Here is a 17,613-nt window from a genome sequence, read left to right on the forward strand (position 1 = left end):
ACAGCTGATGTTGGAAGTCAGATGGAGAGCCAATAAAAAGGAACAAGAGGAACAGACTCAACAGACAGCTAATCTCAGAAGCCACACAATTCATACAGAGTCTGTCTTTAACAATGTAAAGATGAGGGCCAGCATAGTGGTTAAGTTTGCATGCCCCACTTCGGCGGCCCGGGGTTTGCAGGTTCAAATCCCAGGCACGGACCGACACACCACTCATCAAGCCATGCCATGGCAGCATCCTACATACAAAATAGAGGAAGATGGGCACAGATGTTAGCTCTGAACCAATCTTCCTCATTAAAAAAAAAAAAAAAAATAGGGGCAAGCCCAGTGGCATAATGGTTAAGTCTGCACGCTCCGCTTCTGTGGCCCAGGGTTCTCGGGTTTGGATCCCAGGAGTGGACCTATGCACCACTTCTCAAGCCAAGTTGCAGCAGGCATCCCACATATAAAGTAGAGGAAGATGGCCACAGATGTTACCTCAGGGCCAATCTTCCTCCAGTAAAAAGGGGAGGATTGGCATCACATGTTAGCTCAGGGCTAGTCCTCCTCACAAAAAAAAAAAAAAAAGATTCACCCTCTTTCTGCAATAATCTGCTTTATAGCATGGTTTCCAGAGACACAGAGCAAAAACTTACCTGGCCATTTGCTGTACTTTTACACAAAATCTGACTGATTGATTGATTGATGGATTTTTGTGAGGAAGATCAGCCCTGAGCTACCATCCATGCTAATCCTCCTCTTTTTGTTGAGGAAGACCGGCTCTGAGCTAACACCTATTGCCAATCCTCCTCCTTTTCTTTCCCCAAAGCCCCAGTAGATAGTTGTATGTCATAGTTGCACATCCTTCTAGTTGCTGTATGTGGGATGTGGCCTCAGCATGGCCAGAGAAGCAGTGTGTTGGTGCGCGCCCGGGATCCGAACTCGGGCTGCCAGTAGCGGAGCGCGCGCACTTAACCGCTAAGCCACGGGGCCGGCCCAATCTGATTTATTATCATAATAAAATGGTTAGGTTTTAAAAAAATAATAAAAAAATAAAATAAAATTCTCTGAGGCGGCCTGACAGTTGGCTTTGGAACCAGGCCAATCAGAGTTTGCATTCTGACTATCCCACTACTAGTTCTGGGAGCCTGGCATCTTATGTCAACTTTCTGATTCCTATGCCTCATCCATAAAGTGGATCAAAAGGCCTCATCCGTAAAGTAGCATTTTACAGCTATTTATTTCTAGCACGCAACTGTTGGAAAGATTTAAGTGAATTTATGCAGAGAATGGGGCTGGTTTAGTGCCCTAAAACCTGGGAGCCCTGCAATAACTAATAGTTCTCTTCCTTATTTTCAAGTTAGATTCTACTTTGCTTTGCTACCTGATACAGCATTTTCAGGGTTTTCTGGTTACCACAAATTGAACACAAACGATCATTACCAGTATATTCTAGTGAAAAGTTGGTCTTAAGATTCCTGATCCTTACACTGAACTTCAATTTAACAAACACTTATTGAGGCACTGTACTAGGTGCTGGGGCTACAAAGATAAATAAAACACAATTCCCACCCTAACTACTTCCTACTCGAGTAAAGAAACCAGATGTGTAAATAGAGTTATAAGTGCAAGGTACAGGGGTGGCACAAAGGAAGTAATGAGCTCCACTCAGGATCAGCCGAGGCTTCACAGAAGGGATGAGCTCATTAGGCAGAGACTGGGCGGAGTGAGACAACAGCAGGCAAATCTGGAAAGCTCAATATGGATGAAGCATAAGGTCCATGTCAAGAAGAGATATGACAGATCAAGTAGAAACAAGTCAACTTGACACGCAAAAGGATTTGCCCTCTGTCCTGCCTGCAGCAATGGGATGTTACATGGAAGGATTTCCAGCTGGGCAAAAGCATGATTAGATCCTCATTTAAAGAATGGTGGCAGGGTGGTGGATGGATTGGAGCAGGGAGTCTACTGCAAGAGTATGGGTGAGACGCAGTGAGGACTTGATTAAAGCAGCAACAGTGAGCATGAGGAAGAAGGAAGAACCGGACAAATGTTAAAGAGGCAGAATCTGCAAGGTTCAATGACTGAGTGGGAGGTGGGAATAGCGAGTGAGCAGGAGGAGTGTAGGATGACTGCTAGGCCTCTGGTGTGGGTGAACAAGTAGGTGGGGGTGTCATTAACTAGGGCAGGGAATAACAGAGGCCCCAGTGATCCCTGCTTCCTGGTATGCACATCCTTGTGTGAACTGAGGTCTGAAGCAACCACATAGGTGAGCTTGGGAGCATTTCTCCAGCCCAGCCAAGCCTTGAGAGGACTGCTGACAGCTTGACCGCCAGCTGGTGAGGGCCCAGAGCCAGAAACACCCAGTTAAGCCACTCCTACGTCTCAAACACTGTATGAAATACTAAAGGCTTGTTGTTTTACACTCCTGAGAACTGGGGTAATGTGGTATGGAGCAATACATAACTAACAGAGACTTCAGTCCCTGGAACTAGAGTGCTGCCATAACAAAAACCTAACACACGGGGCAGCCTTTGGAATCGGGACAGGTGGGCTTTGAGGCAAGTGTAAATGAAAACCTGAAGTGCCTTGAAAAAGCTGTTAGTAGAAGCCTCCAAGTCTTTGATAAGGATACACGTGACGATATGGAGGAAAGTGAGGCAGCGTTATTGGAAAATGGAAGAGGGGAATCCTTTCTGCGTAGAGGCAGCAAGTTTAGCAACGCCGTTGCCTCCAGTTAAGTGGACTGTAGAAAACGTACTGGGTGACGTAACTGAGATTTTCAACCAGTGCTGCAAGTGCCCGCTGGCTCCCCGCTTTTGAAGAGGACCGTCTACAGTAGTTATCCTATGCCCGTCCCACCACTGTATGGTAGGGGTAGGTGGGGCAGAGAACCTGTTGCTCTAGTCTCTCAGGCCAAGGGTAACTGTACTCAGCAGCTCTACTTAAGGAACTACACCTGAGGGCCTCATCCACACGTAGACTTGATTTAGATGAGACTCTGGATTACGAGCTGCTGCTGTAAAGGGAGGACACTTCTGGAGGCCTTGGGAGGGGATCAGTACATTTTGCACGTGGGAGGAACATGAATCATTGGAGGCCAGAGGGAGGGCTGTGGCAGCCAGCCTCCAAGACGGCCTCCAGTACCTGCCTCCTGGTATTCACACCCTGTGTAGTTCCCTCCCACACTGTGCCAGGATTGGTCTGTAGGACTTAGAGGATGTGGCAAACGATGGTATACCACTTCTGAGATGTTATTAAAAACTGCAGCTTCTATCTTGAGCACTCTCTGGATTACCTGGACCTCTTGCTCTCCTACATCTCCAGGGTTGAAGATGTATGTATGACATACACAGATGGCTTTGGCAGTACTGCTGGCAATTACACCACAGCAGAACAGGACCAGAATTGAATAGTGACAATCAATCGGTTCACAAGAAAATGAGTGGCAAGAGGAAAACATCTAAGCAGAAAGGCGAAAAAAAGGTAGATTAAGGAAACGAAACTACCCTAGAAAAGCAAATTGACCAGAACAACAAAAGTAGCTTGAGAAATACCCTTGATAAGCAAAGAGATGGTGAAGGGGAAGGCAGTGACCGGTAGAAACAATGGAATTTAGGACAAAAAGCAATCCTTGAAGGGACTGGAAAAAAAGGGGGAATGGGGATAGAAAAGAGTGAATGAGACATTATCTGAAAACAAGAAAAAAAAAGGGTGAGGCTGGCCCAGTGGCATAGTGGTTAGGTTCCACACTCCACTTTGGTGGTCCGCGGTTAGTGGATTTGGATCCTGGGCGCGGACCTACACACCACTCATCAAGCCATGCTGTGACAGCCACCCACATACAAAATAGAGGAAGATGGGCAGCGATGTTAGCCCAGGGACAATCTTCTTTAGGAAGAAGAGGAAGATTGGCAACAGATGTTAGCTCAGGGACAATCTTCCTCAAGCAAAAAGAGGAAGATTGGCAACAGATATTAGCTTAGGGCCAAACTTTCTCACGAAAAAAAAAAGAAAAAGTAGGAAATGAGGTGGATCCACCCTACTTGGAAACCAGATCCTTTGCCAAACATGCTTTTCCAACTCTGACCTCAACTCAATTTAACAAGTAAAAGTTTGCAAGAAGGAACACAAGAAATATAAACTAACGATGACTATTATTTCTGACCTGTCTGAAGTACATCTCTCAGTAACATCAATCTTTCTGACCGCAATCATAAAGAGTTAGTAGCTGACAGACATATGTGGAAAATCAAGCTTACCTGATCTCTCTCAACATGAAACAAAAAGAAGGGAGGCAGCTACAGAATATATTCAAACTTCAGATGACACTAAACAGGTTATAAACCTCACCATTTTTTAAAACCTGGATTATTTCTTACCTTCCCAGAACTGGATACCTAGGTGGGAACTGATCATAGATATCTTGAACAAATATTTGCCACATACCGTCTTGTGCAATTCAGGTATATCATATACCGTTATCGAGAATATGGTTTAGAAGGATGGATAAGAAATATAAATAAGCATATTATAAAATAAAAAGTGTGAAGAGTTAGAGTGCAGTTCATAGAGCAAGGGTATTACCTCTATTTTCAGGGACTTATGGCAGAACCTTATGGAGAATAACACTTCAAGAATACACAGTATCCGGGGCCTGCCTGCTGGCACAAGCGGTTAAGTGCCTATGCTCCACTACCGCGGCCGGCAGGGGGGTTCGCAGGCCTGGATGCGCACCAAGGCACAGCTTGTCAAGCCATGCTGTGGCGGTGTCCCATATAAAGTGGAGGAAGATGGGCATGGATGTTAGCCCAGGGCCAGTCTTCCTCAGCAAAAAAAAAAGGAGGATTGGCAGATGTTAGCTCAAGGCTGATCTTCCTCACAAAAAAAAAAAAAGAATACACACTATCTAAAAGTGCACCTTTAGAAACGTCTTTAAAACCCAACTTTATTTTAACAGTAACATCTTATTCTAGGAAGCAGTACCTGTTAAACTGACTAGGGCTTTGTCATCATATTGAGCCCTAAAACCAAAAATAGCTCTCCCACATCAATTGCTACAGCGTTTATACAAGCTGATAATTATGGGGCGGGGCAGATGTTTCAACTGCTATACGGTAACTGATAATTATACTTAATATTTCCCTTTTCTTTTTAACGGTAGTGTTTTTAGAACTGAAGAAGAGATGAGGTGTAGCATGAAGACTAAGCCCACCGAGTAAAGACTCCTCATCATTCAGGTCTCAGCCCAAATGTTACCACCGTATCTGATGCCATTCTCAGCACAATATCTTCGTTTCCTTGATAGTATTTAACACTATCCGAAACCATTTTATTAATGTGCTGGTTAATTACGGTCTGCCTCCCTCATCAGAACGTGAATGTGGGCCTTATGTGTCACGTGCACCGCCGTCTTCCCAAAGGGCTTAAAACAGTGCCTGGCACAGAACAGGCGCTCCGCAAACGTTAATAAAATAAAACGAAGACAGAACGCCGTCCTCGCTCCTGCTCACAAGCGGAGATCCCATAACGCCCTCCTTATTGCACTCAACTAGCTATACAGGGGATGCGACCCGGGGCTTCATTCCTCTCTCCCCGCTGGCCCCAGGCGCGCAGCAGGCGCTCGATGCGAGACCGCTGAATGAGGGACACGGCGAGCCGGGCACGTGCGGGTGAGGCAAGCGCAGCCGCGGCGAAACCGCTTCCGAGCGGCCACAGCAGCCCAGCCAGGCCGCCTCGGCCGTCAGCCCTCCGTGTCCAGACCCCGACCGCCCAAGGCCAAAACCTGCCCGGCAGCACGAACGCTGCCACGATGTTTTTTTGCAGGCGGACCCATCCCCCGAGGAGAAGCACACAGCCCGGGCTACGGGGTCGACACTCACTGTAGGTCCGGCCCAGGGCTTGGAAGAGGAGATCGCGCTTCACGCCGACAGTCGGCATGGCGAGGCGGACCCACTGCGCCTGCGCCGCGAGCCGGCCCGGGCTCAGCGACCGAGGTATGTAGGACCCGGCCCCTTTCGTGCGGGCTGTCTTAAATATCGCCAGTGTGCCTCCAACAGCTCCTCCTCTCGTTTTCCGTCTGAAGGCAAGTGAATTGCCACCATTAAGCTCAGTAAATCTAGCTTCATTGGGTTAATAATCTGCAGGCTGAGAAAGGAGACAGAATTGGATACAATGGGCTAGGATTTGATGGGCAGTAGAATGAACAGACCGCGAAGGCCCTCACGCGTCTGACGCACTAAGGGCGGAGGACGCCAAACTCGGTGGGCGGGGCAAGCGGGAGGGTGCGTGAAGGAGGCGTGGCCTCGGAGTGAAGACTTGCGGGCGAGGTCGTGAGAATGAGAGTGGGCGCGAGGGGCGGGGGAGCCAAGAGGGCATGTGGGGATCCGAATAGCGGGAGAGAGAGAAGCGTTAACAGAGCCGTTTCTTTTTCATTCGTTAGTCTCATACCCTTGTAAGTGTTATACCTGTGCTTTGTTTGAACCTTACGGCAGCTCTATAAGGGAGGCATTGTTAGAGATCTCTGTTTAGAAGAGGAAACACTGATATTGACTCACTGCTCTCTACTGGCAGATGCTGTACTCAGTTCTCTGCCAGCATTAGCAGATTTCCTCCTTATAACAACCCTGAGTATAATAGGCCGAATAAAGGCCCCCAAAGATATCAGGCCCTAATCCCTGCAACCTGTAAGTGTTACTTTAAGTGGAAACAGTCTTTGCAGACTAAGTTGAGGATTCCGAGATGGAGAGATTATCCTGCATTCTCAGAATGGGCTCTAAATGCAATCACATGTATCCTTATGAGAGGGAGACAGAGGGAGATTTGACCGAGACACAGAAGTGGGGCAGACTGTAACCACTGAGGCAGGGATTGGAGTGATGCAGCCACCAGAAACTCAAGAGGCAAAGGAAAGGTCTCCCTCAGCCCTCTGGAGCAGCCTTGCCCAGTGAAATTGATTTCGGACTTCTGAACTCCAGAACTGTGAGAGAATAAATTTCTGTATTTTAAGCCACCAAGTCTGTGGTAATTTGTAACAGCAGCCATGGGGAACTAATACATCAGGGTAGGTGCTACTATTATTTCCGTTTTACAGATAGTGAAACTGAGGCACATGCTGAGTTGATCAACTCTCAAGGCAGAGCTGAGGCAGTTCCAGGAAGGAGCCTGGCCCTTATCCTTTCTACTATACAGTGAGTGAGGGCTTCCAAGTCTCAGGTGAGGGGGCAGTAGGTGGGTCAAATTTAGGCCTCCCTGACTGCAATCAAGCAGTTTTTCACTATATTAGCTTCCTCCGTGGCTGCAGGCAGTCCCTTCCCAGTGCCCAGCATAACAGGTTGGCAGAGGCCCCATCAATGGCAAACATCTCCAATGCCAAATAAAACTCTCTGCCCCCAAATTGATACTCAGTGCTCACTAAGTGAATTAAGGACTTCCTGAATTATTACATGCTGACCTGCTCTCCTCTGGGCACTCCAAAGGATTCTGTGGCCTCTGAACCTGTTCCCTTATCTATAAAGTAGAGATGATAATACACACTGTAGAGAATTATTGTAAGGATTAGAAATAATACTCATAAGCGACTGGTATAGTTTTTATGTTGTAAGTCCTGGAAATTGGGTAGCTGTCATTATTGTTATCTATCCTCCCAGTCAGTTTCCTGCTATTCTCAGACTATCTAGGGGCATTCTGTTCCTATCTTGCACATGCCTGACTCATCTGTCCTGCTTTTCTTTTCTTTGTTTTTTTTGGTGGGGAAGATTGGCCCTGAGCTAACATCTTTTGCCAGTCTTCCTCTTTTTGCTTGAGGAAGATTGTTGCTGAGCTAACACCTATGCCAGTCTTCCTCTATTTTGTATATGGGACGCCACCACAGCATGGCTTGATGCATGGTGTATGGGTCTTTGCCCAGGATCCGAACCGGCGAACCCCAAGCTGCCGAAGCAGAGCACGCCAATCTTGACCACCATGCCACTGGGCTGGCCCCTGTCCTGCTTTTCATCCTTGCACATGTACAGGTACTCTGTACCTTCTCTATGTCTAGCTAAACTGTTAGAAGATTCTATTGGAAAAGGGAAAACTAGGCCACGAGTACTCATCACAAATGGTATTGGCTGGGGGGCGGGCCCTGTGGCATGGCAGTTAAGTGCACGAGCTTCACTGCTGGTGGCCCGGGTTCGGATCCCAGGCGTGCACCGATGCACCACTTGTCCGGCCATGCTGTGGCCGCATCCCATCTAAAGTGGAGGAAGATGGGCACAGATGTTACCTCAGGGCCAGTCTTCCTCAGCAAAAAGAGGAGGACTGGCATGGATGTTAGCTCAGGGCTGATCTTCCTCACACACACACACACACACACACACACACACACACACACCAAATGGTATTGGCTGACGGATAGGAAAGATACTTCGAAAACATTGAGATACTATATTACAAAATGTAGGTAGAGACTTCTCTCATCTAATTTTAGGGCCAGCCTGAGAGCAAGAATGAGATGGCAGCATTTCCTGGAAATGAAAGATGGCTGGCCAATAAACATGAAAAAATTCTCCATGTATTAGAAATTAGGGAGATGCAAATTAAAATTATAATGAAATATATTTTCATACCCACTAGATTGGTAAAAATGTGGAAGTCTGACAAAACCAGATGTTGGCAAGAATGTGGGAGTATAAATTGGTGGAACCACTTTGGAAAATATAGCCTTACCTAGGAAAGTGGAGTGTGTGCATACCCTACGGCCAACCAATTACACTGCCAGGAACATTCCCCAGAGAAACTCTAGTCCACGTGCCCCAGAAGACCAAATGTTCACGGGTACATTGACTGTTCATGGTTACGTTGTTCATTATAACAAGCAGCTGGAAACAACCCAATATCCATCAATGCTAGAATGGGTAAGCAGTTATGATAAATTCATACAATGGAACACCATACAGCTGTGAAAATGAATGAACTCCGGCTGCGTGTATAGACTTGGGTAAATCTTCAAAACATAAGGAAAAAAGGTAAATCACAGAAGCTTACATACAATATGGCGCCATTTATATAAAAATGAAAAACAGGCTAACCTAAAGAGTATATTGTTTAGGCATACATAAATAGATGGTAAAACTAAAGGAAAAGGAAAGATAAGCACAAAATATGAGACTAGTTAGTTCTGAGTGGGATGGAAAGGATGCAGACCGGGGAGTTGGGAGACCCAAAGAGTTTCAGAAATGTTGGTAATGTTCCGTTTTACCTGGTATAACTTCATGGGTGTATTTTAAGAAGTTAAAGATGAAGGTAAGATACGAGATGAATGTGGCACTCTTTTTGGGAGCTAAGTGAGACCTAAATTCTTGGTGACCCATAGCTAAGTAGAAACACAATAGGAACACTTGACTTTTGATTTTAAGTTATTTTTTTCATAAAGAGCTTTTTTTAAAGTTTTAGTCTCATTTATAGATTCTGAGTTTTAGGTTATGTTTTAAAAAATCTTTCACACCACCCCACCCCCAGATTTTTTATTTAAATCACATATGCTTCTTAGAGGACTTGAATGGATTCTCTTTTTCCCATTTAAATCTCACATCTTTCTGTAATTTGTTTTGGTTTTGGAGCGAGTGAATGAACCAGCTTTATTTTGTTTTCAAACAGTGATCCAGTTAGGCTGACACAATTTATTAAATAAACTTCTTTTTCCTCACCACTTTGAAATACCTCCTTTAGCATATATTAAATTTCCATATATGTTTGGATCTATTGCTGAACTGTTCCATCGCCAGTATGAAACTATTTTAATTATCACAGCTTTGTAATACATTTTAATATTTGGAAGAGTTAGTGTACCTTCAATGCTTTCTTTTTCAAAAATTTCCTGACTATTCTCTCATGTTAATTTTTCTAGATGAACTTTAGAATTTTGTCAAATTTTGGGCCGACCCCATGGCTTAGCGGTTAAGTGCGTGCGCTCCGCTGCTGGCGGCCCGGGTTCAGATCCCGGGTGGATACTGACTCACTGCTTCTCCATGCTGAGGCCGCATCCCACATGCACCAACTAGAAGGACGTGCAGCTATGACATACAACTATCTACTGGGGCTTTGGGGAAAAAAAAAATTTAATTAATTAATTAAATTAAAAAAAAGAATTTTGTCAAATTCTGAAAAACATTTTTTGACATTTGATTAGGAATCAAATGTAATTATGGGTTAACTTAGGGATCTTTCTAGCCAAGAACCACAGCCTCCGTGCAAGTGTTTGAACATACCAGACAGTGACCCACTTTTGAGCCTTTGAACCAGCAGTTCCCTCTGCTAGAATGTTCTTACTCCAAGAATGTTCCTGCAGGGCTAGCCCCCTCAGCTCCTACAAGTCTTCTCAGAGAGACCTATCCCTGACTATACTATTTATTCTGGTTATTGGATATCAGTGTCTCTCTCCCTGAAACAACATAAGTTCCATAGGGCAGAGATTTTTGTGTTTTGCTCACTAATATATGCCAAGAGCCTCAAACTGGCACAGAGCAGACCCTCAATAAATAGTTGAAGTTTTCTTTTAATGATAGGAATACTTGGTATATTTTCTCTTCTTCTTTAAATAGATACTGCAATAGAAAAAAATGGGCAAAGGAGATGAACAACCAATTCATTAAATACAAACTGAGAGAACAAATAAAAAGTGAGGAGGGGAGGAGAAATGCAAATTAAAACAACAATGAAAGCAGGGAGACTGGCAGAGATTAAAGAAATAAATCATACCACCTCGTGTTGGCAAAGATTTAGGATGCTGGCACTCTTAGACGCACCTCTCAGGAATGTAAATAGCAGTTTGACAATATGAATCAAAATTTTAGATATGTATTCTCTTTGATCTTGAAATCCCACTCTTGGAATTATTCTAAGAAAGTAATCAAGGAAAGATTCTTCTGTTTGTAATACAGAAAATTTGGAAACAACCAAAATGTCCAACAATATGGGGCTTGATTAAATCAAGTCTAATACCGCCATACAATAGAATACTATACAGACATTAAAAATGTATTGGAGAACTACATTTTTTGTGTGTGCGTGTGAGGAAGATCAGCCCTGAGCTAACATCCATGCTAATCCTCCTCTTTTTGCTGAGGAAGACCGGCTCTGAGCTAACATCTATTGCCAATCCTCCTCCTTTTTTTTTACCCCCCAAAGCCTCAGTAGATAGTTGTATGTCATAGTTGCAGATCCTTCTAGTTGCTGTGTGTGGGACGCGGCCTCAGCATGGCTGGAGAAGCGATGTGTCGGTGCGTGCCCAGGATCCGAACCCAGGCCGCCAGCAGCGGAGCGCGAGCACTTAACTGCTAAGCCATGGGGCTGGCCGAGAACTACATTTTTTAACATGGAAAAAAGTCCACAACGTATTACATGAAAACAAGTTACTTAAAAAAAACACTTAAGGGGCCAGCCCTGTGGCCTAGCGGTTAAGTGCTTGCACTCCGCTGCTGATGGCCCAGGTTCGGATCCCGGGCGTGCACCGACGCATTGCTTGTCAGGCCATGCTGTGGCAGCATCCCATATAAAGTAGAGGAAGATGGGCACAGATGTTAGCCCAGGGCCAGTCTTCCTCAGCAAAAAGAGGAGGATTGGCATGGATGTTAGCTCAGGGCTGATCTTCCTCACCAAAAAAAAAAAAAAAAAACAGTTAAAATGATTGATTTTTGTTCGTTTTTTTAAAAAAATGCATGTATGTATGTGAGTGTGAACAAAAATAAAACAGCTGGTATGATATACACCAAAGTGTTCACAGTGGTTATCTTTGGGTGGTGAAATTATTTTCTTCCTTGTACCTTTTATATTTTACGGAATTGTAATTAGCAGGGATTACTTCTAATATGAGGGAAAAAACCACAATCCTGTTCAGTTCTCCTTCAGACATTGGTAGACGATCCAGTTCTTTCATCACCCCATAGGATCAGAGCCCACATAGATCTGTACCATCATGATCATTTTTGCCTGTAAAACATGTAACATACATGGAGGAAGTTTCCGAAATGGTTGTGCCATTTCCTGTAATGCTTGTGGGTTGGGCAGTAATTGGGAAAGAGATGTTGTCAGGTCTGAAATCCTTCCTACACAGGTCCTAAAAATGCAGGCCTGGGTCTGATGACATTTCACACTAGAGCAATGGATGGTTTAAAGTGGTACGCTGATATGGTATGTAGTGCCTTCCTCTCCGGAAATAAACACTGTCCACTCCCAGCCTCAGTTTCCTTATCCATAAAATGGGGATAGGACCTCATTGGATGGTTGTGAGGATAGAGTGGAAACAATTTGAAACCTGCAAAGTGCCCTTTGAATATTCGATATTTTTACTCAAGGTAACAACCTAATTGATCTGAGACTATAAATTCTCTTTGGTATTAAGCTTAGTAAAATTTGAGCTGCTGTCTCCAGGAGGATGAGGCAAGGCTGTAATCTCAGGTAACAGATGATACAATTTACTATAACTGGCCTTGTTTTAACTGCTGTGTATCCAAAACTGGTTCTGTTCTGGCCAAAACCTTATATACCTTCCCTATTTATATCCTGGAGCACTCTCATCCCTTTGTAGATTACCCTGAAACTTTTAGGACATGACCAAAGTCCATCTATCTTCTTGGGTTTCTCTTGGTGGATCTATCTGGAACCAAGAAGGTCCAATAAACCTGCCAAGAATCAGGTTGATCAGTACTGACTTCCTAGTTGTCAAACCAATGGTCGTTTTTAATTGTATTTTAAAAACAAGCTTGTTAGACATTTTATAATATTGACCATTCCCTCATTCTTGAAATTCTCCTCTCTTAGTTTTCCTGACTCTAGACTCCTCTATTTAGCTCTCTGGATGTTTCTACTATCACTATGTGAGAGGCGATACTAACTGAGACCTTGGACCAATTGCTGAATATCGATAAGCCTCAGTTCCTTATAAAATGAAGATGATAATAACATCTCCCTCATCGGTATACCATAGGATGGTTGTGCCAATTCTAAGAGAATTAGTTCATGTTGGGGTCTGGCACATCGCAAACGTGATAAGTATTAACTCTCACAGCTTCTTCTATCTCCTCCACTACCTTTCCCCACCTTCAGTGTGGGGTACCCTCCAGAGCTCTGTCTTTGGTGATCTTCTCCCCGAACAATCTCAGCTTCCACTGCTACCTACACACAAATGGCTCCCATTCTAATCTCCAGCCTATATCTCTCTTCTATGACTATTTCTTACCAGCTTCTGAACATCGGCACCTTGATGTCCAACAGGCTGGCATCTCATACTCAAAAACTGAACTTTCCCCTTACCCCTAAACTTGTTCTTCCCCATGTATTCCCCATCCTTTTCAATGTCACCACCATCCACCAAGTTGTCCAAGCCAGAAATTCTCAAGTCAGCCTAACTCCTCCTCCTTCATTTCTCTCTTCTAACTGGTTATGATCGAGGAAACTTGGGATAATCTGCCCAACATACCTTTGTTCTCTCAGCACAGGGTAAACTTAAGAGTCACCATGTTGGAGCAATGGGACTCTGTATCCCATGCCAATGAATTGGTCCAGGAGTAAACACTTGATCCAAGCTGCATTTTGGACTTGGGCCCACAGGGAACTTGAGGTCCATTTTATTTAATGGTGGAAGCTGTAAGGTTCGAGTCTGGAGCCATTGGTGGCCATGTTTCCCACCACACAGAGAAAACTAATCTGCAGTGAGACGGAATGATACTGACACCAAAAGACAAGATAGTGGAGAGAGACTAGAAGCATTTAAATCGCTGTTGTTGTTAAGACCCAGGTGTCTCCCTCCTCTTCCTGAAACTTGGTTGTTCAACTGTATGAAGCTCAGATGACTGAGTGCTTCCAGTGTGAGAGGTGGAGGGGTACAGCTGAGCTTCCAGAGGTAGGTAGATGCCCTATAATGGAGGGTCCAAAACTACATTAAAAAGGTTATTGTAAGACTTCATCTCAAGAGCAATGGGAAGAAATTCAAAGATCTTAAGCAGAGAAACGACATGATTAACATGGTGTTTTGGAAAGATCACTTTGGGTACATTCTGGAAGAGGGATTAGGGGTGGTAGTTCAGGGGGCAAAACTCAAGGCAGGGAGACCACTTAGAGGCTGCAATAATCCAGGGAAGAAATGATAGCATCTAGGATTGGATAAATAGCATGTGTTGGAAAAAAAGGTAATAATAATAGACCAGAGGAATCAACGGTCGTATACCATGTAGCCATAAACAACCAGAAAGATACAAAGATGAGTGCAAGCCCATCCACTGGACTGGACCTTCTTGGAAACTGGAATGAAGTGATGGAGCCTGCTTTGTCACGCCTCCAAGGACACTGCTGTTGGAGTTGCTGACTGCCTCTTGAAGAGCCTGCCCTGCACCCAGGTTGGTTGAAGTAGGCCTTCCCAGTCTCTTTCTCTTTGTTCCTCCCTTGCTTGGGTTGCTGGGGCCTCAAGTAGCTTCTAAGGCCAAGTGTAAACAAAAGTAGGAGTGAGGGAAGAGAAAGGACATTTAATATATACTAGTGATTACCATAATAATTTCTAATCACTCGTAGTGTTAGAATAATTTAAAAGAGCAGGAATGGAATTACCTATTTTGTAGAGCCAACATCCTATACTAGCATTAACTCGTGGAAAGATAACAATTGAACTTATATCACTGGAGCTTTCGAAGGAGAACGTGAAAGGAAGGACGGCAGGAATGGTGTATAGGGTCCGAGACCTTGTACGTGCCCAGAGCAACAAGAAGACATGGAGGAAAGGAAACCTTGGACATAATCATGGTGGCTACAAAGCCTCACCCTCTCAGGCAGGACTCCTGCAACTCTGCCAGGAGCGAGCACACTCAAGCTCTGTCATGTTGATGAAATAGTTCATTTAGAAGACAAGAAAACAGAGGGGCCAGAGCAAATTTCTTGAACTTAGTTCAAAAGAGCCTTGAAAATAGAACTTTTTGAAGGACATTCTATTGAGACTACCATAGTGGTGGCCTTCTATCTGAATTTAACCAAAGCTGGTCACTCTCTATGAATTATGGTAAACATGATGATTGGGTTCCGTGTATGTGTGTGTGTGTGTGTGTGTGTGTGTGAATGAGAGAGAAAGAACATTTACCTTTATGATTAATGCATTTTACGAAAACCAGAACAGTGACCTTTGCCCTAAACTGTCACCTCTAAGAACTCTCAATCTAGAAAGAATGCTATTTCCTTTTTAACTTAACAACAGAAACATTTTAACTTAAGTTACAGTAAAATATGTTATAGAAAAACATCATCATCTTCCTGCTGGTAGAAGTTAGCTGTGTTAAAACACACAGGAAAAAAACATAAAACAAGGAAGTGACTTTTAATTATTCATTTCCAAGAGAGGCTTTTGTAATCTCTGAGGCAATCTGAACTGTCACCTCCTTATTCATTAATTAGAGTTGAGAAGTAGAAAGAGGAACCACACTGGGTTGATGGAATCTCAGATCTTCAAGCAGAACGATGTTGATTTCATATCACTATGCTCTCCTCAGGACTTGCTGCAGCAGAGTTTGATATATTTTTGTTCAATTACTGAAAATTTATGTTTTATTCACTCATATGTACCCAATGCCAATAATAGTACGTGATTGGTAAATATTTGTTGATTGAATGGATAACTAACCCCAACCCAAACATGACAAATCGGGTCCTCTGCATTCTTCTACCCACTGCTCAGTGACTTATTGCTGTTTCAACAGTCCCTTCTTCCTTGTGACATCCAAGAGACAGCTCAGCATGGCAGCTACTTGCTCAAGCTCTAGAACCTATTTTCAAAAGACAGAAACCCGATTCTGCTATTTACTAGGTGATGAGTTAGTTTGACTTCTAGTCGCACTTTCTTGATTGGTGAAAGGAATAAGGGTACCTACCCTGGAGAGTCCTTGTGAGGTTTAAATCAGACACATAAAGCATGCAGCACAGTACCTGGTAGGTGGTAAGAACTCACTAATGTTGATATATCGTATATGTTTTTTTACCTGCAACCTCATTCAAACTTGGTATTTCTCCAAATATTAGGCTGCCTACAAAAAAAAAAAAAGGAAAAGAGCAAAATAAGCAGTCGTTTCCAAGCTGGGCTTTGCTGAACCCTCAGAGGTTCTGTACCTGTTTGATGTTGATTTCCTTTTGCTGAAAAATACAGTCACCTTGGGAAGAAGGAAGATGCTGAGAAGGTTGGAACCAGGTTTCCCATTCTTTTCCAACAAGAGCAGTTTCACTTGGATTTCTTTTATAAATTGGAGTTCTTTGAAGATTAAAAAAAAATCCCTGCTAAAATAAAAGTTTGAAACCATTATCCCATACCACATTGCTTCTCCTCATCTGTTTTAGTATGAGAAGTTTATTTAGTTTTAGATCTAGGTCTACTCCTTGCCAGTAACCAGCTGGGTTATCTCAGGCAAATCTCTTAACTTCTCGCCTCTCAGCTCCCTATTCCATGAAATGTGTAGTTTGGAAAGAGAGAACGTCTAAGCTTCTCGTTTTCCTGTTTTAGTTCTAGGAATCAACAAAACTCATACAGAAGAGTTGTTTTGAATAGCTTGATGAATTAAAACTTTCTCACTATTTAAATCCAATAATCATTTAACTCCAGTAACCTGGCACACAATATGTACACAAATAAACATAATGTCAAACGAATGAGTGAATGATTTAATTGTTAATTAAAATGCTGATGGGCTGTTGCATTGACTGAGCCCTGGTGGGTCCATGGTTTTTTCAATGGGCTGTGGTGGGATAGTACAGTTCTTGTCTACCAGCTGAGGGCTCCAGGAAAGTGACAAAAGCATTATTAAGTACAGTAAACTCCAAACACTTAAGAGTAGGAGTTCTGGGTGTCTTGCTCATCTTACTTACCAATAGATTGTGAATCCAATTAATCAGTCAGTCCTACCATTTATATCTCCCGCGCATATCTCAAATCCATCTGTCTTCTTTGCTACCGCAATAGACCAAGCCACCATCCTCTACTCTCACCATCCAAAAGCCTCTTTAGGGTCTCCCTGCTTCCACTCTTGTTAACTTCCAATCTGTTCTAAATAGGTGTTCATTATTCTGTATCACTGGAACCTGTATGTTTCTTTCAGGGAGCTGTCACGTACTTGATTATATACCTATGTGGTTATCTTGTTTCTCCCACTAGACTGTGAGCCCTATGGGGACAGAGACCTTTCTACAATTCACTATTGTAGCCCATCCCCACTCCCCACCTAGTGCCTAGCACATAGAAACCTTCCTGTAAATAGTCAGTGAATGAATGAGTGTGATTTCTAAAGGCTCAGAGACCACGTCTTAATTCAATTTTGTGTCATCAGCACCAAGGGCAATGCCCGATGCAAAGCAGGTACTCAATAAATGTGGGTTCCGGGGGCCGGCCCCGTGGTGTAGCAGTTAAGTGTGTGCGCTCCACTGCTGGCGGCCTGGGTTCGGATCCCGGGCGCGCACCGAGGCACCGCTTGTCAGGCCATGCTGTGGCAGGCATCCCACATAAAGTGGAGGAAGATAAGCATGGATGTTAGCCCAGGGCCAGTCTTCCTCAGCAAAAAGAGGAGTATTGGCATGGATGTTAGCTCAGGGCTAATCTTCCTCACAAAATAAATAAATAAATAAATG

General features: G+C 43.8%; 1 protein-coding gene across 1 annotated transcript in view; it reads right to left on the reverse strand.

Annotated features, from left to right (window-relative positions):
• FARSB (phenylalanyl-tRNA synthetase subunit beta) overlaps nt 1-6,114 on the reverse strand; it is a 66,343-nt gene extending 60,229 nt beyond the window's left edge. Inside the window, exon 1 of the mRNA XM_058533092.1 lies at nt 5,865-6,114. Coding sequence (XP_058389075.1) covers nt 5,865-5,922 — 58 coding nt within the window. The 5' untranslated portion in view covers nt 5,923-6,114. The remainder of the gene's footprint in view (nt 1-5,864) is intronic.
• Between the last annotated feature and the right edge of the window lie 11,499 nt (nt 6,115-17,613).

This window comes from Diceros bicornis, chromosome 37 (assembly GCF_020826845.1).
Source record: "Diceros bicornis minor isolate mBicDic1 chromosome 37, mDicBic1.mat.cur, whole genome shotgun sequence".
Taxonomy (NCBI): Eukaryota; Metazoa; Chordata; class Mammalia; order Perissodactyla; family Rhinocerotidae; genus Diceros; species Diceros bicornis.